The sequence below is a fragment of the Phaseolus vulgaris genome, chromosome 7, assembly GCF_051622355.1.
Source record: "Phaseolus vulgaris cultivar YP4 chromosome 7, ASM5162235v1, whole genome shotgun sequence".
Classification (NCBI taxonomy): Eukaryota; Viridiplantae; Streptophyta; class Magnoliopsida; order Fabales; family Fabaceae; genus Phaseolus; species Phaseolus vulgaris.
The window spans coordinates 52,157,385-52,182,675 of record NC_143504.1 but is presented as its reverse complement, the minus strand read 5'-3'; the positions used below and the strand labels follow the sequence as shown (position 1 = coordinate 52,182,675).

Genomic DNA, 25,291 nt, shown 5'->3' with positions numbered 1-25,291 from the left:
TAAAAAAAAAATACAATTTAAAGTTCTGAAACCTCAATCTAAGCATCTTACAAACACCACCGCTAGCTCCACTATCCTTTGTTGTGAAATGTAACACTTTGTGAAGGCTTTTTTTTAAGTGTCATATTTTCTTTTAAGAAAAATTCAGATTCAATACCATATTAATTACACCGCTAGTGGCTTTTAAAAATATTTAACTTTATTAATCAGTTTATATTATTTTTTAATAATTCCAGACACAATGAAAGTTCATTGTCTCTTTTCCTTTATTAGATACAAACATATTACTTATTTTTATAAAGAGTTTATATCAACTAAAAAATAAGACTAAATTATAATATATATATATATATATATATTATTTTAATAAAATTTATTAAATAGACTCGGTTTATTTTTTTTATCTATTATTAAGTTTCTAACTAGTTTTACGCTCAAGATATCGTACTTGGAGTATATTGAATATTTCAGATCGATAGATATAATTAGACAAAATTTTCTTCCACCTTCATACTTTCTCTTGCACCTCTATTTTTTTTTTTAATTTCAACTATTGAAACACAAACTAAAATTAACAAAACATCAAAATCTACATTAACTTCCCTTCAATCAAAATATATATAAATAAATAAAAAAGACTAAAAGCTTAAGATATCTCAAATAAATTTTTCTATAAAAAATAGTTAGTAAAATATTTTTTTTTTATCTTCACACTAAGAAACATAAAATACAATAAATAAACTTGTCAACTGCTCTCTCTCAAACACTACAACCAAAAAATAATGAAAGTATTGTAGTTAAAAGAGAAGTATGAAGATGTAACTAGAATTATTTAAAAATATAAAATTATACTTTATTTAAGATATTTCTAAAGAGAAAATTTGCCTACAACTATGTAAGTAGATACAAATATAACTTTATAAGTTTCAAGTTGATTTTGTAAAATTAAGTTAAATTTCACTTTCTTAAATAATATTAAAGTTATTTAAAATTAATCTTATCTGAATCAAGTTTGTGAATAAGTTTGTGAATAGGTATCTAGTCCCACTATGTTAATACTTTATTTAAGATATTTCTAAAGAGAAAATTTGCCAAAAATTATGTAAGTAGATGGCAAATATAACTTTATAAGTTATGTAAGTAGATGCAAATATAACTTTATAAGTTTCAAGTTGATTTTGTAAAATTAAGTTAAATTTAAATTTCACTTTCTTAAATAATATTAAAGTTATTCAAAATTAATCTTATCTTAATCAAGTTTGTGAATAGGTATCTAGTCCCACTATGTTAATAGATGTTAATAGTCTTGATGAAGGATTATAATTCATCCTGAAATTCATTAAAAAAACTAAATTCATATATATATATATATATATATATATATATATATATATATATTTGATCATTGGATAACAAATTAACCATACCCAAACTCAATATTACTTTAATTAACAATGAAAAATTAATCAATAACTAAATATTCATTAAAAATACTAAGTGTAATTCAATTATAATATTATTCAATGATATTTTATAAAAGCATTGCAAACATAGCTATAAATTATTACATTTCAGTTCACCTTCTGAATAACAAATTCATAACACACTCCAAAATCTGATAAAAAGTAATTATTTACTTTCCAACAGCACTGAACAATTTATCTGCAATAGGCCACTTCTTGATATCGCAATCATCAATCATTTACAACCATGAACTATAGAACAGAACAGGAATGGAACAACAATCAATTAAAGTTCCGTTCAGTTGCAAAGAAAGAAAGCATGAATAGACAAAATTTTGAAAATTATACCAAAGAGAATATAGAAACTAACTTTTTTTTTCTATTGTCTTCTCACTTTGCTCTTGAATCAAATCAAATAAATGTATGGTTATCCATTTTCTTCTCTAATTTATTTTTTACCATCCAAATCCTAACACTAACACACCCCATAAAAAACATATCCCCACCATCGACCACCTCGTTTTCCTCGTCAAGATTATAGAGTACACCTTTCACAGGTTGAAAAAAATATGCAGGAGACCAAAACAAAGGATAAAAATTTAGTTACTGCTCCAAACAATCGCATGCACTCTGTTCTGGTTGTTGTCTGCAACTGCTAACATAAGGAATGTATGAATTGGGTTAACCTCTTTAGTTGTTTTGGCTGTCCAGCGTTCCCATTCCGTGGCAGAAATTATTTAGCAAGGACTCAATATGCTTCACTTCTTTTGGGATTGATGCCGTTAAGACCTGCATTGTTTGCCAACAGCTTAAATATTAGTTACTGATTCACTGTCACTAGTATCTATTTAGGACAAACCCCATCTGTAGATTTTGCAGAAAAACACAAATTAAATGTTCTGTCTTAGTTGCTTTAGTTGTTTAACATTAAGTTAACTAATGCGATTAGATAATTCCCATTATTAACATGGTCACACAAAAAATTAATGTGACAAGGTATATTACTAAAGTAAAAAATATAGTAAGTTATTCATTGAAATGTTATTAATTTACTCCACCGTGATTTCCAATGTATTCTTAAGATGTTTTTCAATGTAAAGTTATTTATTAATTCTTTAACCAATTTTCTATGAGAGACCCTTACAAAGTGTTCACATATGAGGTGTAAAAGGAACAGTATAGTACATGTGTTGCTCAGAGAAAATCACCGCAAACTCTTGAGAAACTGAAACTAAATCTAAGAACTCTCTTTCTGTACACATACACCTAAGATCTTTCAACCCAAAGTTAAGGATTAATCTATTTAAAAAAATTGACCTTTCTAAATAGATGTTTTCTCAGACACAAGTCTAATGATGAAACTCATAAAAACATGTTTAAAAGGAAAACTTATGCATTAATCATGTCACACTATTTTACTTCAAAAGTTTTATCTGATAGTTGCTTGCTGGTTTATGTTGATACTGGTAGAACCAATGGTTAATATATATATATATATATATATATATATATATATATATATATACCTCTTCCTTAACCAAGAAGATTAGACCTTTTTCCATTAATAAAATATTCTGAATACAAACTAGGAATTTCAAAATATATATTCACTTATGCGTTTGCTTCAAGGGAGAGGACGGAGGGTTGTGGAGAACAATTGAATTTATTGAATTAAACCCAGTGCATCCAAGTTTGTAAATATTCTAAACGACTTAATTCTTATTGATTTGACGATAATTGATGGAGATTAATGAGCTTGATTAGTTTCTAATGTATCAACATCCTTCAATTTATTGGTTTGTGATTTCACAACTAACAGATTACTCAAGTAATGACACTGTATAAGATGACTAGGTTTGACTAAGAAATTCTACTACTACTACTATACGGATTTCAGAGACCAACTTGTGAGAAACAGCAATCCCTAAAATACTTGACAACTCATCAAGGGTAATAAAAAACCGTACCATAGCAGGGCGTATCACAAAATCATTAATGATGCTTGGTAGGGAAGAAATGGAAGTGGAAAGAGAAGATGAAATTAAATTGAACTGTACAATTTTAACAAAAACATTTTTAATTTTTATTTTATTTTTCACCTATTTTTTATTCACGCTATTTCTCTCCATTTTTCCATACAGCTTTGACAAGAATTGACAATCAAAATTTAGATTAAACCGAACAATATGGATGATGGTGAGTAAAGAATCATCCTCCATTTTTGTCAGCCAGTAAGTTTCATATGCGGAAGTTTTTACCACTGTGCCTCCATTTGAGTTTTTTAAGCACCACCACAACACATTATTATCCAATATGTCCCCATTTTTTTATGGTGTGAATTCGGCTTGGAGAGTTCAAGTTCATAATAACATAAAAAGGGGCATATTAGATAATAATATCTAAAGGAGGGCATTGTGAAACTCCAATGGCGCAAGTGCTTAGCTGTTTATCTTTTAAGGATAAAGTATTTATTTGAACTCCTCCTTTGCAACCTCATGCATCTTTCATTCATCATTCTAACGCTCAAAAGAAGCACAATTAGCAAATCACCTAGCTATCACAATTTTACATACTAGTTTCAACGATCAACTGCAAAAAAAATTAGAGATATTACCTCATAACCAGTTTCTGTGATGAGAACCTCATCCTCAATCCGTATCCCAATGCCTCGATACCTGCCAATTGGACATCTTCCAAGATTTATTATATTGCACATGAAACAAATATTTAATGTCAAGAGTGAAAACAACTTAAATGTTCATAACAAATATTGAGATTATTTAAATGAGGTAACGGAAATTGTGGACAGGGCAGCGATTGACAAAAAAGGCATAACAGGTATAATACAGATGAGAGGAATAAAATCCATATTATGTTTGCCCAAATGTCCAACTGATACCGGATTGAAACAGATTAACTCAAGTAAGATTCTTAATTTGCATATGAAAAATTTGAGCTCCAAAAACGGACACATGTCTCTTGATGGCTTGAATAATTTAGGAACTATACATCTTTAGAACCTTGGGCCCCATTGGATTTAATGATTTATATAAGAATGCGGAAGAGAATGGAATAGCCATGTCCACTGCCAAATGATTAAATGACTATTCCATTTGAGTCCTACAAATAAGAGTATAATAAAATGTTATTTATGACAAGATGGAGTTGGTGCAGTGGCAGTTGGGGATTGAAGGTAGGACCCTGATGGTGCAGGCACTGGCAGAAAATGATTTTTCTCATTCTTAGAGAAGACATGGTATAGAGGTAATTGCAGTAAATCTTGATGGAACGAAATACAGTTCCTATTTTGGAGGGAATGGCTATTTCCTTTTCAGATGGTATAAGAACACCCTAGACAGTGAATGACTAGTCTCATTCCAAAATTCCAAATAAGACCTTAGCGAACGAGAAGATTATGAGAAAACAGGGTAATTGGTGCTTAAACATCCTTGGAAATTATTTAATCAGGATATGAGTATATGAAACCAGATTCTTGGAAGGAAAAATGAAGGGTAAATTCGTGGAGCTAGTCAAGGGGAAGAAACTCCCGTAAATTAGCATTTTTCAGTACATTTAGCTGGTAAACTGGAAAATTTCCTGAGAGGAGTAAGCAATGGGAAATCATCAATTTGAAAAAACCATTTTATAAAAAAAAACTCTTTAATAATCAACCTTAATACTTACCTCTCTGGACCATTAAAGGAAGATGGGACGTACACTCCTGGTTCAATAGTTACTACCTGTACACAGCCACACCACACAAATTATAAAAAAGAACAGGTTGTCACAGCGCAACTCTGAAGCATGTGTCCACATAAGCAGGCAATCAAAACTCCAAAAAGCAGTTATCTTGCTCAAAGAGGGTTAAAATTAAGTGGTAAGGTTCACCTGCTTCAATTCACCATCTAACCCCCAGTACAAAAAGATTATATTGTTAATTGAACCAGAAATTGTTTTGTATTTATATAACATAAAATATGTGATGAAAATATCGGCAAAGAGCTCTAGGATGTAAATTTTAAAAATTAATTCAGTTAGCACTAGCTTTAACATATTTTTATGCAGCAGAGTTCTTCTGATACCAGTTAGCCGAGAGCACCTATACACTTGAGAGAGAAATATGAAAAAAATGCTTAAGCAATTACATCATCTCTTATAGCTAATTCATTCATTTAAAGAATCAATACATCAAAGATATCCAGAAAAGTAATGTAATGATCAACCTACACATAGGTCAGATAAGTAATACAGTGCATAAGTTAATCTATTCTAACAAGTTAACCCATTCAAATAAGTTAAACAATTATGACAGCCCCCCTTAAACAGGAACATACAGATTGTATGTACCAAGTTTGAAACATATAAATTTAATTTGAGGTCCTCTCAAGAACTTAGTCAAAATACCTACAAGTTGATCATTGGAGTTTTGTGCAAATTTCCTTGGACAACAAGTTCTCTCAAACAAAATGACAATAAATTTCTATTGATTTTCTCCTGAAAAATAGGATTGTTGCAATATGAATAGCTGTTTGTTTATCACTACAGTACATGCTCATTTGTTGAATTTCACAAAATTTCAGCTCTTGAAGGAATTGTTTTATCCACACAAGTTCACAAGTGAGTGATGACATCGTCCTATACTTACTTTCACCAATAGATTGAGAATCCACATTTTGTTTCTTGTTTTTCTAAGGAACAGTATTTCATCCAAGGAGAACATGATATCCGACTGTGGATCGCCTATCTATTGGAGATCCTAACCAATCAGCATTGCAATACCTACTCAACTGATTACGTCCCTTAGCAATCCTTATCATGGAGCCTTTTTGTGGTATTTGAAGATGTGAATGACAACAATCCACTCATCTAAACGAAGAGCCCACATAAATTTAGTACCTACTACATATGCAAAAGACAAGTCAGGTCTAGTAACAATGAGATGAATAAATTTCCCAACAAGTCTTTTATATCTTCTGGGTCTGAGAAGAGCTCCATTTGTTCTGCCATTAATTTCTGATTGGATCCATAAGACTATCCATAGATTTACAATCAGCCATACTTGCTTCATTTAGGATATCTGAGAAATTTTGTTGAGAAATTACAATACTTTCCCTTGATCAAGTCAAGTCACTTCAATACCTAAGTATTTAAGACACCTAAGATCTTTGGTCTAAAGGTGATTGCATAAATGTTTCTTTAGCTTAAAATTTTTAGTGAAATCATTTCTTGTAATGACCATATCCTCAACATACACAATGAAGTACATACATTACTCCATAGAGGCATGACAACAAAAGACTAAATAATCTATTTCACTAAACCCAAAGATTTGTACAATGGCTGAATTTTCTAAACGAAGCACATGGTGATTGTTTAAGATCATAGAGAGATCGTGACGCAATTCACAAACTAACCCAGAAGGTTGCTCCATGTAGATTTCCTCCTCTATGTCTTCATGAAGAAAGGCATTATTGATATCCAACTCACATAGAGGCCAAAGGAGAATAGGGGCCATGGCAAAGAAGAGTCTAACAATGGTCATTGTGGCCACAAGAGAGAATTTATCAGCATAACCAAGACTATATATTTGTTTGTATCATTTGCCAACAAATCTTGCTTTAAGGTGGTCAATTAAACCATTTGACCCAACTTTAATAGCATAAACCCATCTGCATCAAACTATCTTCTTTCCAAGTGGAAGAGAAACAAGCTCCAATAGTTGGCTTTGGTTAAGAGCATGCATTTCAGAGGAGGAAAAAGAAGTTGGAATAGGGACTAAAGAAATCAATAAGATCAATATAGTAACGTGATTCATTCCAGTGATCGGAAGGTGGCACGTGGACTAGACACACCCAGGTTAGCCTCGCAAAGAGGAAGATTGTGGTAGCACATGAGGAGGAATCTGCTTCTGAGCCTGGTTGAGTTCTTCATCCCTCGATGGCGCTCCAAAATCTAGTGCTTTCAAAGAAAATTGTGGTGGTCGATGATGGTGGACATAAGAGTTATATGTCACTTAATGAAACAAAAACACAATTAGGTGCTTGTCGGGGAGAAAAGGCCATAGTGGTCGAAGGCGAACAACAATGGACAATAATGGACTCACAAGACAATGATAAGTGAGATGGAGCCGCTCTAACACCAACTTGAGAGAGAAATATGGAAAAATGCTTAAGAGATCATATCATCTCTTAGCTAATTCCTTCTTTCATAAGAATCCTTACATCAAAGATATACTAAGTAAGTGTCAACCTATACATAGGTCAAATAGGTATGGTAATACAATGCATAAGTTAACTTATTCTAACAAGTTAACCCATTCAAATAAGTTATTTGACAATTTCATTTAATAAAGAGACTCGTTAATATGATTTTGACAGAATCCATGTGTCAATGTACAATTAAAATTCTATTACACAGAAAAATGTTAATGTTGGGAAGAAGAGTCTATTATTATACTGCACGTGTAGTAATTCTGGAGAAACATATTACCTGTTACAATAACTAATTATATGTAAAAATTACCTAATTAAAATATCTAACAATATCCAGCATTGTCCCTCAAATTGGACATGCACTAAGCTTGTTAATTGTTATAAATATAACAAATTTGAGGAGCCCCCAAGACACAATGAGACATCAACCAATTAATCGGTAGAGTTAACAAAATTTGAGGTAAATGTTAGTCAACAATTCCTAGAGAAGTGGCAATCTACCTCAATGTGCTGAATTCTCTTATCCAAAAGTTAAAGCAATGTGCAAGGCAGTCTGCCTATCACAAATAAGTGACATTTGTGTAACATCACTAAACTTTGGTTCTTTGAGCAACTACTTGATCAAAAGAAGTTTACAAGTGATTGAAGCCATGACTCAATACTCTGCTTCTAAATTACATCATGAACTGAGAATACATTATTTAATTCTCTATACCACCAATAAGAATGCAATATTTGGAGGTGGAACGCCTATTAGTAGGAGAACTTGCATATGTCCTTTGTCTTATCACAAAATAACTATTTTTGGAACAACTTTGATATATATCAAAATACAAAATGACAACATCCTTAATGAGTAAAGTTAAGAAACTAACTACACTAATTGCAAAGGAAATATCTGGTCAAGTGACACTGATTAATCTTCCTAACAAGTTGTTTGTACCTAGCAGGATCTAAAAGTGACTCCACCGAGATTTCAAGCACTACACTGTTAGGCATCAATCTTGTTCCAATTAGAGCAATCAACCTCTGGAATACAATCAATTGTTGTGGTCAAGTGATCAACAAAATCCCTGACCTTTAAGCCAAAGCTTTAATGTCAGAAGTCCAAGTGTCATGGTTGCATTCAATTTGTTGGTAGAGAATGGAGCAAGGATGTAGTTGGTGAAAATAGGAAGATTGGGGCAAAAGACATCATGGACCAATCTGGATAGAGAAACATGTAACATGATAATAGCAAGAAAAAGGAAAACCCAAAAGGCAAGAAGGTTTGGAATGGGCAATGAAAGCATAATCGACTAGAGCGCTGCAGAGTGGGCATGACGACATGGATGGCAGGTGGCAATTGGTGGTACAGTTATGACAGCAGAAGCATGGTGAGGCACAAATAGAAGACAAAACATAGTCCGAAGAAGACAAAGGTACTACTCCGAAACCAAAGAGACAATGTTTCCAAAAAAAGGCTTTGATGTAAAGTGGGTCCATTGGAAAGACAAAATATAGTTGGCTCTTGTTAGTTTCTACATACCATGTTGAATAGAAGACAGAGCAGCGGGCGTGCCAGAAACCAAGTAAAAATGCATAAAACAAAGTATATTATTATATAGCAAGGGTAATAATTGTAGAGAAAATAATTTCCCAATTACCAAAATTTTGTAAATTGTAGAATTTTTATAATACCATAATTAAGGATATTTAACAATATCTAACAATTGACCAATTACCATAAATTAAAGATATCTAACAGCACTGAACAAATAGAAGTATGTTCCTGACAGGCTAAGAGATGCTAAAGTGTCTATAACAGATTGTAGGTAGAACTAGAACGGAAGAATCCATTCATTCTCTATTATCTTACTTTCTTTTAAAATACAAGCAGTCTCTTCTTTCTATAAACTCAAAGATAGTTAGTAGAGAATATATTGCCTAACAATTTATTGTTGAATGAGCATTAAAAAAATTAAATTACCTGTATTTCAATTTCTCCATATATTTATATATGTGTGTGTATATATATATATATATATATGATATCTCCACTACCACGTGTGACAAGTTATTAAAAAATTTGCTTTGTCAGGGAAACTACTTACAACACCTGGCTTCAGAGGACAGTCAAAGCTGACCATTGAACAATCATGGATGTCCATCCCTAGATAGTGACCTGGATGGACCAACAAAGTGTGAGTAGATAGATATCTGCAGTCTCTCTTGGCTATCACAATTTTTTGTTTTCAAACTCCATCAATATGAATCTACAAGACAATCATTTTTCTCATGGCTACATATTGCACGCTTTGTCAGCAAGCAGATTTGAGCACATAGTTACCTATAGAAGTTGGGTTCAGCTTATGGTAGGAACTGCTTCCAGCACCTCTCAAAATCCCAAGCTCTTTGAGTCCTTTCTGCAGCATTTCAACCTATGCAACAAGATCATTTCAGATTACACTTTTTATAACTTCAGCTAGTTGAATGAACAATAATGAAACATTCAAAAGTGCAAAAGGAAAAAGCAAGATAACAATCAACAGATAACGATGGGTCTATGAAGAAGATACTCAGGCCACTAGCACCCACTAATTACTGTTACTGGTTATGAGATAATGTTCATCATCCATATAGCAAAGCAAATATTGAAAGTTTTTTTGGTGGAGAGGGGGGTGCTATTGCAAAAAGAAGGCTTGAAAGAAAATATTTGAACATTAAATAAGCCAACTGTCAAAAAATATTTCAGATCCTCTTGAAATCTTGGACAGAATACAGCTGAATTACAGGACAGTTTCAACAAGACAAGCCGACAGCAGAAACCAGAGATAATTAAATTCCCTCTGCTCTGCCTCTGGTATCTCCCCAACTGATCATAGAATAAAATAAGAATTAATCAAATGACAGTGCTAATAAGATTTATTAATGAGATTCACATAAAAAGGGATATTTGGAGAAACCTATGTTTTAATAATACCCACATAAAATAAGCCAGCGGCATCCAACTTTTGAGGCAAACCAAATTCTAGTATTTGTTTGTGCTGGAATAGAAGCTATTGCAAACGTTTTTCAATCTAAAAAGTAAAAATATGCAGACGGACATCCTATATTATTACCAAATACATATGCTGATGTAGGTTGCTACTAGCTAAGACAAAATAATTTTTCCATTAATGGACAAGGCTGGATTTTGTTTAATCTGAATAAGCAATGCCATTGTTGCTACTAGCTAGGGCAAAATGTTGTTTGTTGTTCACCAAAAAAAAATCTAAGACAAATTATTTTATTTAATTCCATAACATTCTACACTGGTTAAATATATCTTGAATCTAAATAAGTTCATAGTTTTGAATCTTTTGATGAATTACTTGAGAAAGTACTGCATATTCCTAATCAGATCATTAAGAAAGTTTTAAGATCAGAATACCTACGGATACTTTTCCCTCTAAATCCTATCATAAACTGGAAAAGAGAAGAGCAACAGAGGACAAACACAGCTTCTTCTGATAATAATGACAAAAATTTGTGTCAATAAACAACTCTCCTGAAATATTTTGTTACGTGAAGGCTCAAAAATGGCATTATTATATCTACGCCACAATCCCTCATGTTGAAAAGAAGGAATATCACAGACCCACCCAAACTAGCAATGGAATTCAAATTTTATTTAGAAGCATGAGAGCAGCAAGAATTAAACTCTTGGCAGCTTAGTCACAGAGGCTCTAATACTTTGTTGGTCACCAACTGTCCTAAAAACTTGCTATTAGGTGGGTTTACAAGTAATAGTGACCTTATTACATCCCTAGAAAATTGAAAAGGGGATAGAAAAAAGGGATACCGAATGGTTGTGTATCTGCCGAATACTGGCACCAGGCTTACAAAGTTCAACACAATGCTTATTTGTTTCCAGTATAAGCTCATAAAGCTCCTCCTGAAATATAGAAGAAACCATGACATTCATATGAAAATTGGCAAGAATAAAAGAGAAAAGCAATATGGGGATCAGGAGTTTCATTTTGTCTTCATTTCACAAGGCATGCATAAGGAACAAAACACTTGAACTACACATGGAAACAAGAAAATAATTTATGATGACCATACCAAATACATTATGAGGTCCTCTGTTTGTAACAATCAATTTCTCTAAAATAAATAAACAAAATATGAAAAAAAATAGGAAGATTATTAGGACTATTTAACTTAATCAATATGGAGATCCTAATAAACCGTTATTTTCAATAGTCTCTCTCAAGTTGGTAAATAAATATCAATTATTCTCTACATACCTACAAGATCCCGGAATTTGTCCTAAGGAAGCCCTTGAATGAAAATGTCTACTATCTTAAGCTTAAGTCCTATAGGGACATAATTTGTAACCTCAAGGTCTCTATCTAGATTATCGTTGATGAAATGTTCATCAATTTTAATATGCTTTCTCTGGTCATGTACTACATTATTGACAATGTTAATGGCATAGAAATGTCTACCTTGATTTTAAGGTCATCAAGAATTATTTTCATCTAGAGTCCTTCACACATATCTTGAAAACAAGGGTTCAAAATTTAGCTTCTACACTTGAACGAGATACTCTATCATGTCTTATGGTAGCTGCACTGAACAATGCAACTATCAGCATTGTGGTCGTCAATGTGGAGCACATCGTTCTAACCCACCACTAGCCTCAACAACAGCGGCGGTGGTGGCACAAGCAACAGGGCCTCCTTGTTTTGTTGTTTGCGTAGCAGCAAAAAGAGCTTCCAATATCAAAAGCTCTTATTCTAGCTTGAACTATGCAAGGAGACCACAAAATAATTTTGTTAACAACAATCCCACCGATTACATTCTCAGCTCCTCTATTTATAACAATCAACCTCTCTAAAATAAGGAAACAAAATATGTTGAAATAAATATGAAGATGCTAAAGATATTTAATTCAAATTAATATGGAAATCCTAAAGATATTTTATCATAATACTTGAGAATAATACAAGGAATTAGAAATTCAGAGAGTGTATTTCCCTCTCTTAGGATCTCATATTTATAACAACTTTAGATAAATCAGATACAATTTATGAGAGGGAAGAGAAGAGAATCTGAAAAGATACGTCTAGGAACTAGGCACATCATAAAGCACACAACACCTTTACAATAAATCCTATTTAAGACTATTTAATCTAACACTCCTTTTGATTTAGCTACTTCTGTGCCAAGAAATACTTTAGATTTCCAAGATCCTTGGTCTGGAAATGATTGCACAGGTGTTTCTTTAACTGAAAGATTTTAGTTGTATCATTCCCTGTAATTTTTGTATCATCAACATACACTACTAAGTACACATATTCCAGGGGACGTGTGACAATTGAAAACAAAGTGTTCTACTCACTGTGTTTCAGCCCAAAGAATTGAACAATGTGACAGAACTTTCCAAACCAAGCACGGGGAGATTACTTAAGACCATGAAGAGAGCGGCACAACTTACAAACCAAACCAGACTTTCCATGAGAAACAAACCTGGAAGGTTGCTTCATGTAGACCTCCTTTTCTAGATTGTCATATAGAAAAACATTTCTAATATCTAATTGATGAAGGAGTCGATGACAAATGGCTGCCATAGCAAGGAAAAGTTTGACAGTGGTCATTTTAGCCACCAGATAAAAGGTATCATTGTACTCAAGTCCATAGATCTGAGTATATCCTTTAACTACCAATCGAGCTTTGAGGCAATCAACCTGTGGTAGCTAAGAAAATTGTAAATAGGATGAGGATTACGGGTAGGTAGATTGAGTACCTTCATGAATGGCAACGGGATAACTCGAGTCATCATGATCAGGAGCCTTGATATTAGGTGATGATTAAGAACATGATGAAGAGGACTCACCTCCAAATCTTTGGGTATTGTGATGTTGATTGGGCTGGTTCTCCTATGGAGAGACATTCTACCACAGGTTATTGTGTTTTAGAAAAAGAGAGAAAAAAGAACAAAGAGATATTACCATACATATGATCATACGCACCTGGGTCAATTATCCATGGATTTTTACTCTCCACAAATTGTGAAATGCAAGCTATTGACAAACTGAGAGTTGTAGATGATTGGGCTAGGCTGTTGAATTTCAACCTTGAATATTCCTGATATTCTTCATTAGAGAACTTTGGCTTAGAACTTCCGATTTGGAAATATTGGTTGTCTTGTCGGGGAAGCCATGTAGCCATGTAAAGAGTAACAGTTCTCCTGGGTGTGGCCCATTCTTTTACAATATGTGCATTGAGGATGTCTTATACCACCACACCCTACTCTAGTTACACAACTTCCTTTTCCACAAGCAGAAATCATTGCACAAGACTCAACAAATTCTTGAATATTTCTATTCTTAAGAGTTGGAACACAAAGGACTCATGTTATGTTTTCCATAGAAGGAACTTCTTGACTAGATTAAATTTGATCTCTAACATGATCAAAATCTAGATTCATTGCACAAAGGATCATAGCCATATAAAACTTATCCAATTCTTTTTTTATCTCTTCTAATGAATCAATTTCCAGGAACATCTTTGATTTCGCAAATGTTGATTGAGCTTCAGCAATAAAAGACATCATGTCATTATCAGACTCTTTGAGAGAAGCCAACTGATTACTTGAATCGAAGAGGCGTTGGATATCATTCCAAAAAATATTTTGGGCCTTTTCCCAAAAGGAATTACATGATTTGAATGACCTAAGAGTGCTTAAAATATTGGGCTCTACTAATTCCCAAAGTAGAGCACAAAGTTGAAAATCAGTTTTCTTCCACGAATGAATTTGATCTAGTGGGGTTGAACTCCCATCTCCTAATGATCATGGAAACCTTGGCCAAGGACACAGAGTTCAATTGAAGCATACCAAGTTAGGTAATTTTTTCCATTTAATTTAATTTTTAGAAGTTATGGAAGGAGTTCCAGAAGAAGAGGAAATAGTCCTTGAAGGCTTGTTGAACAAGGTAGAGGCAAGGACATAGTCAGTAATTAAACAAAGAAGAACAATAGGCAACCTAAGGTTTCTAGAGAGAGAAACGTAGGGTTTCAAGTGAGAGAATTGTGTTCGACACTAGAAGACACACCAAATGGTCCTAGAACAAAGAATAGATGGCGGAAACGGGCCCACAAGGCTATGGTGAGTCAAACCATGGTGGTCTAAGAAGATTTTGACCACTAGAAGGCGACGCGTGAGACGTACACCTAGAGTAGCGCAGCAGTTGGACAACACTCCTCGAGGAACATTGGGGTTGGGTCGCACCCAGAGGACAAAACTCCAACGACAGACAGAGACCAATAAACAATTCCTTTGCCGGACAGAGGCAAGCAGAGTAGATTGACCCGCTCTGATACCAACTTGAGAATAATACAACGGAATTAGAAATTTGGAGAGTGTATTTCCCTCCCTTAGGATCTCATAGTTATAACAACTTTAGATACATCAAATACAATACATGAGAGGGAAGAGAAGAATCTGAAAAGATAAATCTAAGAACTAGGGGCAGTACAAAGCACACAACACCTTTACAAAAAAAAATTATTTAAGATTATTTAATCTAACAATAATAAACCGTTATTTCTAACAAAAAACTAAGTTTCAAACATTTTGATGTCATGGTATACCTAAAGCAAAGAAAGAACCAACTTGTATTACATAATTATGTCCCAAGGAGAGGGCAAGTCTATCCCTAATTAAATGACTAGATATGAATAAGTTATTCAAAGTACCACTCACCAATTCACTATATTTCTATGTACAAAAACCTCCATTTTGGCTATATAACTTATAGGTATGTCATCTTCTGTGTCATGTCATGGAGCACCAACAACTAGAGGTGAACTTTATCTACTTTTAAAGTATTCACCCTTCACCAAGAGGCCATTTGCCTAACTATAATCTGCAACACTTCTTCCCTTAAATCTTGAAGCATAGAGTATAACTATAGGCTTAACCAAATTCAAATATCATAACCACCAACACTTACCATTATTTGTTGAGAAAGAAATCTCATAAATAACTCCCGTCCCTCCAAAAAATTGCAAGAAAATAAGTTGTGTCGGTTTGAGAAAACATTTTATGTTTTCACTTTTAATTACATATCATATTATTTTCATTATATTTTCCATTTTTAAGGGTTGTATAAGAAACAGTGAAAACAAATGTTTCGTTTACAAATCTTTCACAACAAACAAAATTATTTTCATTATTTCCTTTACAAACCTTTGACAACAGAAAACAAACACGTAGTTCAAAACAAACAAGTATACAACCATTCATGGAATGGGGTATGCAATAGGAAATTGAGAACATGAAGTCTGCTTGTCTTAGATTGTTATTAATTGGTCAACTAATTGGATATCAAATGAGGGGAAAAATAAGAAAGAGATATAGACATACGTTTACTGCATATGCTGAAATGAAAATAAACCCTTTCTTATAAGCTCTCCTGCAATTAGTAGATTGAATTGCTAAGGACAAGAATCATGCTAACCTGGGCAGAAGAAAAGCTACCACAAGGTGGCCAGGTCCTAGTAAGATCACTGGCATAACCATGTAACTCACATCCAATGTCCATCAAAACAAGATCTCCTTGTTTAATCTGCCAAAAATGTAAATATTAGAAACACGAAATTTATGTCACTAGGAGATGGCCTTTATTAAATGAATTTACTCTCTGATCATTCCTAGAATAATGTATAATGCTTCCATTAGGTCCACCACCAACCACAGGATTGAATCTGATACAAAGAAGAAGAAAAGATAAGTTATATCATTAATTATGGATGAAAGTGATGCTTAAAGTTGAATTTATTTTCTATCAATGAACTTCTTTATTTATTTTTGTGGAAGCTTCTTAAAATATCAAAAACAATAGATTAAGAATTCAGACATTAAAAACTCCTCACCCCATCCGCTGGGCACCTCTAATTTTGCATTCATATTCAACCTTTGCTGCAAGTGGCCCTTCAAAAGGGTATGTCTTTGAATGTAGCATTGTCAATAAAAGAGCCTGTTCAAAGACCAGATGGATATCATTCCACATCTAGGACCTACTAATGGTATTACCAAATGTACATGCAACAGCTCATTGGAAGTTTGGAATATTTAGTTACCAAATAGTTAACCTTGCACTAGAGATGAAAGTACCTGACAAGCAATTGATGCAGATTCCTTCATCAGCTTAAGCTCTGCTGGTGACTTTATCCATCGCAGTTGATGGGTATAAACAGCTAGATCCATTACATTGTTACAGTATGCTAGTTTCTTGAATGCTTCCAGATCCATGTATGCTGGAGTTGCAGTCTGAACATTGTGGAACAATTTTGATGATCCCTTTATCATATCGGGAAGGATCTGAATCAGTAGTAAAAAATGTTAAATAAAAATCATCATAAAGAACAATTGTAACAGTTTAACCCAGGAGATGACAATGCCCTTTTTAGAATGGAAATATGTGATAGCATTGGCTTCAAGCCTCCAACAAACTTACCAATGGAGATATTTCAGTTGTAGGGACAAAATAGTTTACTATATAATTTCTATGAAAGTAAAAGCTTTTGATAGTCGATACCAGTATTTCACCTCATGCAATTTTCTCATTGGATATGCCTTATCAGCTTTGAATGTATCTAATGCTGCATCTACTCCTGCTATCTGTCCTTGCCAAATAACATCCTACACACATTTTAAGTTTTAAAACTATGTTCACTTGAGATTAAATAATTCTCTATCACATAACTCCATACAAGTCACAACAAAAATCACACACATAATGACCAAATTGATAGATGGTTAATCTAACATGAAAAAACAATTGAAATAAAATATTACACAGATCTATAGTGATAATCAGATATTTATATAACAACTTTTTTTATACTTAAGTAAATAATTGAAGTCAATTTAAATAAACTGACAGTGTAAAAGAAATTTACATTGTCATCTAATCACAGATTGTTATATAAGATAAAATAGTTGAACTTTGTAATAACTACTTTAAAGTCATAGATTTCTAATTGGTTAACTGTGTAAAAATCATTACATTGAAAATGCATGAATATTAAACCCATAACCAATTTATGTCAATTAAGATAATAAAAGGAGAATTTACATCATCTTTACATTGGCATTGCATGCCTATTGCAAAACATAGTTCTATTTTCAAGAAGATATAATGTCAGACACACATAAGTCTTAGCTTCTGGCATGAACATGCATAAACCACAGTCGTGTCCCAAAATGGCCACACCACCAGGCTGTTGGCAGCCTGTGATATACAAGTAATCAGCATCTTGTCGAAATGTATAAGGCACGACATCTGTCATCATCTTTACTGGGGCTGCAGCAATGATTGCCAAACTCTTCTCCGGGAGAAGTTCCAACAACTTTTTTCTTCTTAGGATGTATTCCTCTGTAGATATGCCCGGTGTGAGCTCCCCATCTTTTAGTAGCTACAATGTAACATAAGATAAAAAAATGCTAAGTAGTCTTAACATACAAGCACTTTAGCTAAATGCTCTATACTTCTATAGCACATAGTGCCAAACAAGGAAGCCCTAACACTTCAAAATAGTTGTCGTGCATGTGTCAAACACATGACAGACACTCAGATAATTATGATTACATTTCACAATTTTTTCTACTTCTTCTATTGAACTAACTTTTAATAAACACAAATGGAAATAAAATAAACCTGCGGATGAGATGCAGAGGTTGGTTGTCCAACATCAAACACAACCCCGCCAGTGCAATAGGAACGAAAACCTACAACCTGCGAGCGAAACTTGCAAATGCCAAGTAGTCAGAGTAACCCAGATGAATTATTTGAATAATCCCTAGATTTACCCACACAAATAAGAATAAAGAAAATAGAAACGAGATCATCAATTATGCATAGCTTCCGATGAGAGAAACCGGTTTAAAGGTGGAGAGTATGACTTGTTAAAATATTTGCAGAGCGAGAAGATTGAATTGAACAACCGAAAAGCAAGAGTTACATGCAGTTAATAAAATGGGTAAGAGAATTTGAGAAAAACAAAACAAAATTCTTATGTTCGAAACCACAGTGGCATCAGCAAATCATTCATAGCATACTAAGCAGAGAAGCAGTTTGGGTTGCTATGAAATGAAGTACGAGGTGGCAGAAAGCGATGAAAAAAGGCATACTTGTCTCTGTGAAATTATGCCGGTAAGTTTTCTCACGACGCGCTGCATCTTCTTTGTGTTCAACAATTACACTACAGTGGAGAGGTCTAAAGGGTTTAAGAGCGACTTAATCCTTACAAGTTTGTGCACTCACTTCACTTCACTTCATTTGTGTGTGTCTCTGGTCGCAGTCGTTTTATTACTGTTATTATTATTATTATGTCCAATTAATTTTCAATCTATAAATTATTTTTGCCGTAAAACGTTGGAATGCCCTCTCTTTTGAGTAACTTTTATATATGCTTGGAAATATTTATTTGATACAAAAACAACACCAATAAACGATTTAGTATTACTGAGTTAATTGTTATTTAAAATTTTGATTATAGTTTGTTCAAAGAAAATAATAGGTGAACAAAAATATTATAAAAACAAAAAATGGTTTCCATGATTTGTCCGCTGAACACAGTTAGAAGGGGTGAATTCGAATTACAAAATTAAAGCTTCAATTTGAACTGAAACAACACTCAGTGCACCTGCAGTACTGTAATCAGGTTATGTGTAATTTCCCTCGAAATAAAAACCCGCCGCTCTGGAATTCATTCACAACTCTCACTAATACGCAGAAACCTACCAATCATTTTGGTAAATACTTAAAATGAAATATAACTGTTATGATAACTTCTAAGATAATTATTGAAAAAAATCAACAAAACATTCTCTTCCTTTCAATGGTGAAAAACCAATCCTATTAGTCACATATTTTCGATAAGACCTAACATTTTCTGTAAACATTGGGTTCAGTAGACAATTAAATATAACCAAAAGACGCGTCCATTTTTGCTAGTTCCATTGAGGCAATCGCATAATAATAGAGCATAGTACAAATTTTTGTGGCGGTACATGGAAAGACAAGATATCATCAAGCAATGACGTAAATTTGAATGGTATCAAAAACTTGAGATGATTTTTGTTTGATCTGCTACAGAAAGCGACTAAGGAAATCCTTGATCTCATCAATGTAAGGGGGCCGGGTAGGAATTATATGACCACTGTCATGCTCAACGATCGCAGAACAATCACTGTTATATAGAGAAGCAAGTTCCTTGCTTATTTGGTTAGCTATTTGTCTGTCTTTACCATGTTCATTACCAAAAATATGAAGAGAAGGACATTTGATAGGGCCACACTCCATCGCTTTCATCCGGAGAGCAAAGCCAGAGCACAAGACTACAAATTTGAAGTCCATTTCACCTTTCAGCTCTTCTTGTAGTGCAGAGATTAAGGCAGTCATTGCTGCTCCCTGTGAAAATCCCAAGATTCCATCAAATGGGCCTTCCTGGGAAAAGACATTCTTCAAGTGTGATAGTGAAATATCGTATCCATCAGTTTGCTGCTGGTATTGAAGTGGATCAAATGGGCCATCTGCTACCTTCCAGTCAACACCACTGCTTCCATCAAAGTTGGGTGGCACAAACCATGCAAACTTCTTCTTGCAATTCTCCAATGGTGGTGGAGGACTAGATGGCAATGACGATGCACAATTTACATTGGGCTCTAACATGGGGGGTTGGTAAATGAATGGCAATTCGTGGGGAGCATCAATAAAAACAAATTCAGTTATTTTCTTTAGTTTCTTGGCTAGTGATGCTGTTCTTCCTTTGAAACTGGATGCATTCTGCCGAAACCCATGCAAGCACAAGATTCTCAGTTTTCTTGAGGTCCTTGGATCTAAACATTAATCATTAGGATGTTAGGAATTGCACACTTATAGTAAATTATAGAGGGCCTTTAAATTGCCTTGGCTTCAAATTTTAAAAATCTTAAATTTTACAAAACGCATATGAACGTAAAGTTTGGTCGAGCAATATCACAGACCTTACCATCACCATCACCCCTGGGCAATCGAGGCAAACATATAGCATCTGAAGAAAAATTGTGGAACTCGGAAGCTGACAATGATGTTTTTGATTCACCATTTTCAATTAACTGTGTTGACTTGACGGCCTTGCCCTGTTTCTGACATAGCTCACAAACATACACGGTAGATTCATTCTGGTGGAACACAATGATATCAGAAGCAAGAAAAAAAAAATCAAAGAACCCAGCAATCAAATAGAAAAAAATATTAGACTCTAGAAATTAAAGATGGTGGAGAAGGAATAAATTTCTGGAGTACCAATTAAGAATTGTAGTTAATCCAAGATATAGGACACGTGGCATAAGGACACGTGTAATTCAAGTGCAAGCCTGCTTGAAGCCGAATTTTGAGGCCCGATGACCACAGCAATAGCTGGTGGTCTGGGGCCATACAAAATCAATTCAAACTTGAGCCTAAATTTGGGAAATATCCAACCTTTTTACTAGTAACAAAGTTAAACTCTTGATCAACATCAAGTCACATTATTTGTATTACCCAGAACCAGTTACAAGTAAACAGCCCAAAAGCAACTAAAGTTAAGCTCAGTTAGTAAACAAAAATAACCAAAACCAAAATTTTATTTAGAATTTCATGGATACTTCACAACCTAGCATATATAACAGTTTTAAGTTAAGTTCTCAAAAAACAGGCAAACAGCGGCATGATTGAGACTGCTAGATCCAGTATAAGATATCAGGAGATATTAAGTACTTCCTTTTCTTTTCTTTTACTTGTTCTCCTTCCTAACTCCTTATAGATGGTAAAATTCACAAAAAATGCAAACAAAAGAATGTAAGCATAAATAATACAATTATCAGATTATACCTGGCAACTATGGCAAACCAAAACAAGCATTCTGCAATAAGTACACCGGCAGCGAGTAGTGTAATCATCAAATGAACTTTGACATATAAGGCAGGTACCAATAACATTAGCATCTGAACTTCCAACAGATATCCTACAGTCAGAATGAATACTATAAGATTCGCTTCATCCACTGTTGCAAACTACCCGTGATTTTGACCAGCTTTCAATATTACCTCCACTCTTTACTAGACACTTGCTGACTTTCAAAAAATGAATATATACAGAAAATGAAACCACCAATGCATTGGAAGCCACAAATGTTATCACTAGAAAACAAGAAAAAGTGAACCACCCCCACCCCAAAAGTTAAAAGGCAAAGATATTAAATCGGAATTATCAGCATGTGCAGCTAGCTATGTGAACAATACACCTGATCAGTGAAGACATTAAACCATGATAGTCTATCCAGGATCTTTAAAATGAGATTTAAGAGCATAGGAAGTAATTTGGAAAGACAATACATGTGATTATGAAAGTAATATTGCTCATAGTAAAGCTTGCCCTCCATTCCATACACAATAGTGGAAATAGAACTTCTAGAAAAACAAATTAATAGATTAAGTCATTCCATCAAATTTAAGATATGCACAGATTAAATACTCTGGAAATTGAGAGGAATGAAGATAGGGGGAGGTAGACAGTGGTGAAATCATAAAAATAAGAATGGTAGCATTGAGAGAGAGAGGAAGAGAGAAAGAAAACAAAAACTTTAAAATCAAATTTGGATGAAAAGCTTACAGGTGATGGTAAAACTTTAAAATCATGTAAAAAACTGAAATGAGGGGACACAATCACCAAGTAACTCCTAATTAAACCATGGGAAAATTAAAATCAAGGAATAGCATAAAAACATTATTTGTAGAGAAGGACCCAGTTCACAAATACAATCAAACATTTGAACTTTGAAAGCTTAACCTGCGAGTTTCCAATACCATACTCACATGTATTGATGGAGTATTCAAGCCATTTAAAAAGAATTGTAAGAGTGTCATGAAGCTTAAATTATTCCATTTGCAGGTCCTTGCCCTTTATCATTCCAAAACCAAAATATCTACCACTATAACTCTTGCTACCAAATACTAACAGTGCAACCAAAGAATTTAACATGATACCAATATTCCAATCACTACAAGATTCGTGCAAATTCATAACTTGAGAATTAAAAGGGGCATACCGGTGGTCAAATACAAAATTCTTTCCTTTGAAAAACCCACCATCTGGGAATTGCTCCAAATACCGTTGTATGCCACCAAATAACTGTAATTAATACAAAATTATAAGAAATACTGCTAATCAGCATTAAGGCCATTCTTGGTCATGTTTTATAGAAATTTTTTTACAAAAGGTTACACCTCAACCACAATATTTCGATACCCCACACCTCAGTAGGTATTCCATCACACACTAATACCAAGGACCTTATGACTTCGTAGGCTCTTTTATAAGGTGATTAGCTGTGACAATATGAACACCTTGTGAACATAATACATTTCCATTGCATAACGATCAAGATTTCTTATTTTGTTTTCAAAAGGGGTGGGTAGAGAAAAGAAAAATTCAGGCTTTACCTGAAACACATTCTCAAACCCAGCACCTTTAGACTTTATATATGCTGATGCCATCTCACACCGAATTCCACCAGTACAATACCTGCAACCAGTCAGTGAAACCATAGGATAAGTAATTACAAGTTACTCAAGCACAAAATGATTGAAACATGGAAAACACTACCCCCAAATCACTGATCAGATAGGAAGCACCAACAAATCTGTAGAATAGTGCCATGAATGAAACTTTTTGGATACAATACAACACTTGTTAGACATACCTTCAACACATGTCTGACACTCCTCAACCATGTCACAATTAAACAATATTCTTTTAGCTCAAAACGTAGACATGGCTTCAAGTAAAGCAAGTGAACCAACATCAATTCTTGGCTAAGCACTTACTAGACACTACTATCATAAAAAAAGGTAAAGAAGAAATTAAAGAAAACAAATTATATTACAAATAATGCAGGACTCATTTTTTTAGGCTTGTGTCCATAAGACTTAACTAGTTATTTAACCTACTAAGATATATATGTTTCTTATTTAGGAATTCTTTTGTGAGAACTGTTATTATCTGTTATTATAGGAAAACTACATCAATTTTGTTTGTAGTATAAATTATAAAATCTTAATTTTCAATAGAGACTTTTGTCATGTTGATTATATATATCAGCAATATCACCGTGTCTTACATTTTGGACATTAGTCTATCCTTGTGGTCCGTGTCTGAGTCGGAGCTTCATAATCTATCATATCATACTTCATAATTAGAACCACCCTCAAAATGTCATATAAGAAAACTTACATGAGGATATTTTTTCCCTTCAACCGGTCACCATTATCATCTATCCATGAGGACAAATCACTATACTGCCTAACTTCTGGATCCAAAGTCTCAACATTCGGCACGTGAAACTTCCCAATTCTTGTTTCATACAGATTCCTTGCATCAAGTAAAACAAGGCCGCTTTCTGGACTCTCGTTGTCTACAAAACAACAGGATTACACAAATGATGATAGATGATTCAAGTTCCAATACCAATTCCCCAAACATAACCGAATGCTGAAGATGGAGACAATAAAAGTGAGGAATAAACAAGTTAACAGGGTAACACTAAACTAAGAAACAGAAAAGAAAAAACTCCATAAATGAATGGTATGAAGTTATGGAAACTTACTGGCATTGTGAAGGGAAGAATGGAAGTCAAGTGCAGATAGATGCCTTCCAGCATTGGAGACATCTGGCGCTTTTGACAGTGGATGAGAACTGAGAGTAACAAGTTCATCCACAATCCGAATAGAGAGAGAAGTGAAACCACACTCCTGGGAAACTTTGTCGTTTATTGGGTGATGACACGTGGCGAGCTTGAAATCAGTGTTGTGAAACAAGGAGTTGTAGGCTTTGAGGGCCTCGATGTGGGACTCGAGAGAGGAGAAGTTGCCACCGACCTGTGCGAAGAGAAATGAGTAGTGATAGGAATCGAAAGAGGAAATGAAAAAAGAAAGGGAATAGTATATATGGTTACTAACAGTGACATTGACGCCATGGGAAGAAAGGCGAACACGACCTCGTAGGTTGAGGGAGGAGCAGTTGGAGTGGTAGAAGGTAAGGAGGTTGTTGAGGTCTGGAATTTCAGCGTAATTGTAGTAAAGGAGCACTCCGTACTGCTCTCTGTCTTTCTCTTCGGACATGGTAGGGTTTAGGGTTTATGCTCGCCGGTTCTGTCACAGCGGCTGCAGGGTTGCGCGATTCAACGGCGCACTTGGCTCCTCCGTTTGCCCCCAGATCCTTTTGCTTCTTCTTTTTTTTGTTTTTTAATTATTATTTTTCTTAATTGAGATTTTATTATTACCGGCATTTTAATTTGTAGTTGTTAACTTCACAGCAAGTTTTTTTTTATAATAATAATAATATATGATTGATGCTCTAGATATTTTAATAGTATAATTTCGATATTTACATTACTCTTCCTTTAAATATTTAACATGCTTTTTTTTTCGATAATAACATTTAATTATGATATGATAATTCTATTTTTATTTCCATACTATTCATCAAAATATAACTACCTAACACAAGTTGTGACTATATATGTTAAATAGTATGTAATTTCTTTAATCTTTGATACAGT

The 25,291-nt window shown here is 33.9% G+C and overlaps 2 protein-coding genes and 1 pseudogene across 8 annotated transcripts; all 3 read right to left on the bottom strand.

The window, feature by feature from the left end:
* Positions 1–1,822: 1,822 nt before the first annotated feature.
* On the bottom strand, positions 1,823–19,085 carry LOC137830091 (Metallopeptidase M24 family protein). 5 transcript variants are annotated; one of them, XR_011084155.2, is made up of 14 exons: positions 18,840–19,085; positions 18,367–18,444; positions 17,861–18,124; positions 17,256–17,348; positions 16,821–17,027; positions 16,580–16,683; positions 16,345–16,411; positions 16,165–16,272; positions 11,499–11,591; positions 10,005–10,095; positions 9,774–9,839; positions 5,148–5,203; positions 4,078–4,138; positions 1,823–2,252 (listed from the first exon to the last, which is right to left on the bottom strand). XR_011084155.2 is itself a non-coding variant. In XM_068637226.2 (14 exons), the coding sequence occupies exons 1-14, from the start codon at positions 18,885–18,887 to the stop codon at positions 2,154–2,156; spliced, it is 1,440 nt and encodes a 479-aa protein (XP_068493327.1). In that variant the 5' UTR covers positions 18,888–19,085; the 3' UTR covers positions 1,823–2,153. The 5 variants fall into 5 exon arrangements, 3 of the variants coding, with proteins under 3 accessions (XP_068493327.1, XP_068493326.1, XP_090160849.1); XR_011084154.2 differs by having other exon boundaries at positions 18,367–18,456; positions 18,840–19,043; XM_068637226.2 differs by having other exon boundaries at positions 9,769–9,839.
* Positions 13,499–15,442, bottom strand: LOC150025987 (uncharacterized; annotated as a pseudogene).
* Positions 19,086–19,636: 551 nt separating the features above from the next.
* Positions 19,637–24,997, bottom strand: LOC137830090 (rhodanese-like domain protein). Of its 3 annotated transcripts, none has more exons than XM_068637223.2 (8): positions 24,690–24,997; positions 24,338–24,608; positions 23,965–24,145; positions 23,175–23,256; positions 22,781–22,863; positions 21,565–21,697; positions 20,702–20,873; positions 19,637–20,549 (listed from the first exon to the last, which is right to left on the bottom strand). In XM_068637223.2, the coding sequence occupies exons 1-8, from the start codon at positions 24,849–24,851 to the stop codon at positions 19,801–19,803; spliced, it is 1,833 nt and encodes a 610-aa protein (XP_068493324.1). In that variant the 5' UTR covers positions 24,852–24,997; the 3' UTR covers positions 19,637–19,800. The 3 variants fall into 3 exon arrangements, with proteins under 3 accessions (XP_068493324.1, XP_068493325.1, XP_090161323.1); XM_068637224.2 differs by having other exon boundaries at positions 20,697–20,873; positions 24,690–24,996; XM_090305197.1 differs by having other exon boundaries at positions 23,852–24,145; positions 24,690–24,989.
* Positions 24,998–25,291: the final 294 nt, after the last annotated feature.

What these genes read in the sequence shown, in the direction of transcription:
- LOC137830091 (XM_068637225.2), bottom strand. Translation starts at nt 18,887, where the DNA reads ATGCAGCGCGTCGTGAGAAAACTTACCGGCATAATTTCACAGAGACAA. An exon ending in TGCCAGAAGCTAAGACTTAT is followed by an intron (nt 17,349 to 17,860) that starts GTGTGTCTGACA and finishes AAATGTGTGTAG; the next exon opens with GATGTTATTTGGCAAGGACA. An exon ending in CAATGAGAAAATTGCATGAG is followed by an intron (nt 17,028 to 17,255) that starts GTGAAATACTGG and finishes CTACTGATTCAG; the next exon opens with ATCCTTCCCGATATGATAAA.
- LOC137830090 (XM_068637223.2), bottom strand. Translation starts at nt 24,851, where the DNA reads ATGTCCGAAGAGAAAGACAGAGAGCAGTACGGAGTGCTCCTTTACTAC. An exon ending in GGTTTGAGAATGTGTTTCAG is followed by an intron (nt 22,864 to 23,174) that starts GTAAAGCCTGAA and finishes TATTAATTACAG; the next exon opens with TTATTTGGTGGCATACAACG. An exon ending in TGGTTTGCCATAGTTGCCAG is followed by an intron (nt 20,874 to 21,564) that starts GTATAATCTGAT and finishes GTGTTCCACCAG; the next exon opens with AATGAATCTACCGTGTATGT.